The sequence below is a fragment of the Geospiza fortis genome, unplaced genomic scaffold (assembly GCF_000277835.1).
Source record: "Geospiza fortis unplaced genomic scaffold, GeoFor_1.0 scaffold41, whole genome shotgun sequence".
Classification (NCBI taxonomy): Eukaryota; Metazoa; Chordata; class Aves; order Passeriformes; family Thraupidae; genus Geospiza; species Geospiza fortis.
This window is the reverse complement of record NW_005054299.1, coordinates 12,922,549-12,926,715: the sequence shown is the minus strand read 5'-3', so window position 1 is coordinate 12,926,715 and position 4,167 is coordinate 12,922,549. Positions and strand designations below refer to the sequence as shown.

Here is a 4,167-nt window from a genome sequence, read left to right as displayed (position 1 = left end):
CAGACCTTGTTATGGATGCTGTGTATCTGGGGGTCACATTTTGAGGAGCAGCCAGCCTCTCCCTGCCTTCGTAGCCTCCTGGGGAGGGCCTCCCACAGCCCCTCTGCAGTGCCACAAGTGCTGCATCTCTGTTAGCCCAGGCGAGCAAGGGCTGTGGGGCAGGGCACTAAATATTGTCTGGTGCCTCCCACTGCAGGGTCAGGGACAGTCAGAAGCAATACCCAGCTTCTGCTCCAAACCCCACTCTGTTCCCTTCACAGGTACAAGGCTGTCTGGCTGATCTTCTTCATCCTCGGCCTGGGAACGCTGTTGCCATGGAATTTCTTCATGACCGCCAGGGAGGTGAGGGCTTCTCTCCTGCTGTTGTCCGTGACAGTAATTCTCCCCTGTCATGTCTAGGGACCATGGTGTAGATGTGGCAGCGTGGCACAGCATGAGTGACCTGGGTGTGATGAGTGGCACTGAGGCAGCAGGAGGGATGGGGATGGGTCTGAACAGAGAATAAGGGTGGCCTTAGAAGGCCTCACAGAATCTCAGCCCCACCAGGCTCCTTCCTTTGCAGTATTTCATCAGTCGCCTTGGGGACCCGGAGGAGGTGAGCCATGTCAGGAACCAGACTGGTGAGGTCACCTTCACACCCTCCTACCTGCAGTCTGTGTTTGACAACTTCATGACTCTCTGCGCCATGGTGCCCCTCCTTCTCTTCACCTGCCTCAACTCCTTCATCCACCAGCGGTGAGCCTTGCTCTGTCCTTGCCCCTGCCAGCCCCCATAGGGCCACCCTGCCCTGGCCTGTTGGCCTGTCCCAGCCAAGCTACAGCGTTTGGTCAAGTCAAAGGCAAAACACCGATATTGTGTCTCAGGGTTTGGCTCGGATTCCCACAGTTAGAGCTTGGTCAAGCCCCAGGTTTTTAGGGGGTTGGGTTTTCCTCACTGAGACCTTCTTTTGTAGGATTCCCCAGCAGATCCGCATCTCAGGCAGCCTGGTGGCCATTGGGCTGGTGTTTCTAGTCACCGCGATCATGGTGAAAGTGCCCATGGACCCTCTTCCCTTCTTCGTCTTTACCATGATCAGCATTGTTTTCATCAACTGTGAGTGAAGCACTGGGGGAAGGAGAGGGACACAGCCCCATGGCTAGGGCTGATCCCTCTGGGAGAAAAGCATGAACCTCACTGTGGGAGAGCCAAGGTGGGGGGAGACTTGCCTTGCTTCACAGGGCAGGGGCCTTGGCTCCCTGCAGAAGTGCAGTCCATCCTTGCCTTGGGTTTCTCATTTCTGCTCATCTTTCCCCTTGACAGCCTTCGGCGCCATTCTCCAGAGCAGCCTGTTTGGGCTGGCAGGGCTCCTGCCTGTCAGCTACACGGCCCCCATCATGAGTGGGCAGGGCTTGGCAGGCACCTTCGCTGCTTTGGCAATGATCTTCAGTATTGCCAGTGAGTAATCCCTGCCTTGCAGGTGACAAGGCCTTCCCAGACCACTGCTGTCACAGCATCTGCTGAGGTCATGCTGTGTGGAAGATGGCAGCAGGGCTTTTCTCCTCTCAGCTGTCATCATCTTCCTTTCCTCTCCCTTCCTGTGCTCTCAGTTGGTGCCCAGCAACCCGAGAGCTTCATCGGTTACTTCACCACGGCCTGTGTGACAATCGCGCTGGCAATCGTCTCCTACATAATTCTGCCTCATATGGTGAGACTGCTGTCCTGGTAGGGAAGGGCTTGGGGACATTGGACCTTTGCACATCCCAGCACAAGAACCGTGGCCCACTTCTTGTGTCAGGGCAGGTTCTCCTGTTCTCTCTGAGCACTCTGGGATACTTCCCACCACAGTAGTACTTCCCACCAGTATCCTTGGGGTATCTGAGTCCCTGGGTAAGCAGGAAAGCATCAATATCAGACATAATTGGAAGGAATACTCTGCCCATATTGCCCATATCTGCTGTTGTCACACAGCCTTCTTTCTGCACGCATGAATGAGTCCTCCCTGCTGTCTCTCTGCAGGACTTCTTCCGATACTACTCCATGAAGGACAAGACAGAGTACCGTGTGTACAATGCAGAGCTGGAGACCAAGAGAGACCTGATTAAGAAAGGTGAGGGGCTGAGAGAAGGAAAAGAAAAAGAACCTAAAGAAAGAATGAGATAGAAGGACTGAATTAGATCTCGGCTTTCTGGGGCCTGCTATGCCCTACTTGTGTCTCTCCCTGCAGACGAGAATGGGATGGAGCAGAATAACTCAAAGATCATCCCTATCCACAACCCTGATGAGCAGCCCTCTGTCATTGCTATTTTTAAGAAGGTCTGTGAGTTTCCAGCGAGCTTTGTCCTGCCCTTCCTTTTGGGATGGGCACAGGTGTAGGAGAGCATGGGGAGAGGAGACCAGCCCTGCACTGGTCTCTTGCCCTGTGTTTGGTACCAGCATTTTTCTTTCATCTGCCTAGCTCTGGGTCTTGGCTCTGTCTGTCTGCTTCGTCTTCACTGTCACCATCGGCGTCTTTCCTGCCATCACAGCTAACGTGTCCACTGTCCTCGGACAGGGAAACAAATGGGGTAAGTGTGCCAGGGATGGGGGTGAGGTAGGGAAAAACTGAGAACAAGGTACATGGGAGAAAAGAAGGTGGGGCTTGAAGGTATGTGTGGTGGGGTAACCCTGTCTGGATGCCAGGTGCACACCAAAGCCACTCCAGCTGGACAGGGGAGATAAAATATGACAAAAGGCTTTTGGGTTGAGATAAGGACACTGACAGATCACTCATCAATTACTGTCACGGGCAAAACAGTCTTGGGGAAAATTAATTTAACTTATTTACCAGTCAAATCACAGTACTATAATGAGAAATAAAAACTAAATCTTGAAACACCTTCCACTCACCCTTCCCTTCTTCCCAGGCTTAAGTTTATTTATGATTTCTTTATCTCCTCCCTCTGCAGTAGTGCAGGAGGACAGAGAATTAGGGTTGCAGTCAGTTCTTCACACATTTCCTCTGCCACTGCTTCCTTCTCAGGGGGAGAACACCTCCCACTCTTCCCCTCCTCCAGCATGGGGACCCTCTCATAGGAGGCAGTCCTCCTTGAAGTCTAATGTGGGTGCTTCCCATGGGCTGCAGTTTTTCATGAACTGCTTCAGCCTGGGTCCCTTCCATGGGACACAGTCCTTTGGGAACAGACTGTTCCAGCGTGGGTCCCCTGCAGGGTCAGAAGTCCTGCTGACAAACCTGCTTCAGAGTAGAGTGGTGTTCACCGGCAGCAGATGGATATTGACTCACTGTGGACCTCCTTGGGCTGCAGGAGGGCAGTCTGCCTCACCATGGTCTTCACCACAGGCTGTAGGGGAATTTTTGCTCTGACATCTGGAGCGCCTTCCCCCCTTCCTTTTCCACTGGTCTTGATGTGTGCAGAGCTGTTTTTGTCACATATTCTCACTTCTCTCTCTGGGTGCAATTGCACATGTTGAGATTTTTTTTTCCCTTTTCAATATGTCATCCCATAGGCCCTACCACTATCGCTGATGGCCTTTGCCAGTGGTGGGTCTGTCTTGGAGCCATCTGACATTGGCTCTGTCAGACCTAGGGGTGCTTCTAGCAGCTTCTCTCAGAAGCTGCCCCTGTAGCCCACCCTGTTACCAAAACCTTGCCACACAAACCCAATACAGAATGCTGGAAGGGAAGAGGGAACCACTGTGCATGATGGTTTGGATGTGGACACCAGCCTGGCTGGGAGACCATTCCAGGCCTTAGTGGGAAACTGGTAGGACCTAGTCCTGAAAGACAATCAGTCTCTGTGCAGTGGGTATGAGGGACTGGGGCACACTTGAATTCTCACTGACCATCCCCTTCTTCAGGTCTCTACTTCATTCCTGTCTCCTGCTTCCTGCTCTTTAATGTCTTTGACTGGACAGGACGGAGTCTCACTGCCCTCTTCACATGGGTAAGTATGGGGCAGGGAGCAAATGCCAGGCAGTGTCTATCCCTAGGTCCTTCAGCCACAGCTCTCACTGGGGCTGCCATCCATACCTTGGAGCAGGAAGGAGGTGCAGAGATAACTCCTGCTTTAAGCTCGAAGTGCAGATTTATGGGTCAGGGCCGAGAACCACAGTGTTGTTCTGTCCTCCCACCTCTCTTTCAACATGGCTTGGATGAAGCTGCCTCCTCCATTTCAGCCTCTCTGTAAACAA

General features: G+C 52.8%; 1 protein-coding gene across 4 annotated transcripts in view; it reads left to right on the top strand.

The window, feature by feature from the left end:
* SLC29A1 (solute carrier family 29 member 1 (Augustine blood group)) overlaps positions 1-4,167 on the top strand; it is a 34,058-nt gene that overhangs the window by 26,611 nt on the left and 3,280 nt on the right. For all 4 annotated transcript variants that reach the window (XM_031060293.1, XM_031060290.1, XM_005416218.2 and 1 more), the window contains exons 3-11: positions 261-342; positions 563-735; positions 953-1,092; positions 1,300-1,434; positions 1,587-1,684; positions 1,996-2,086; positions 2,204-2,292; positions 2,435-2,543; positions 3,835-3,920. In XM_031060293.1, the coding sequence (XP_030916153.1) occupies positions 261-342; positions 563-735; positions 953-1,092; positions 1,300-1,434; positions 1,587-1,684; positions 1,996-2,086; positions 2,204-2,292; positions 2,435-2,543; positions 3,835-3,920 (1,003 nt within the window). The remainder of the gene's footprint in view (positions 1-260; positions 343-562; positions 736-952; positions 1,093-1,299; positions 1,435-1,586; positions 1,685-1,995; positions 2,087-2,203; positions 2,293-2,434; positions 2,544-3,834; positions 3,921-4,167) is intronic.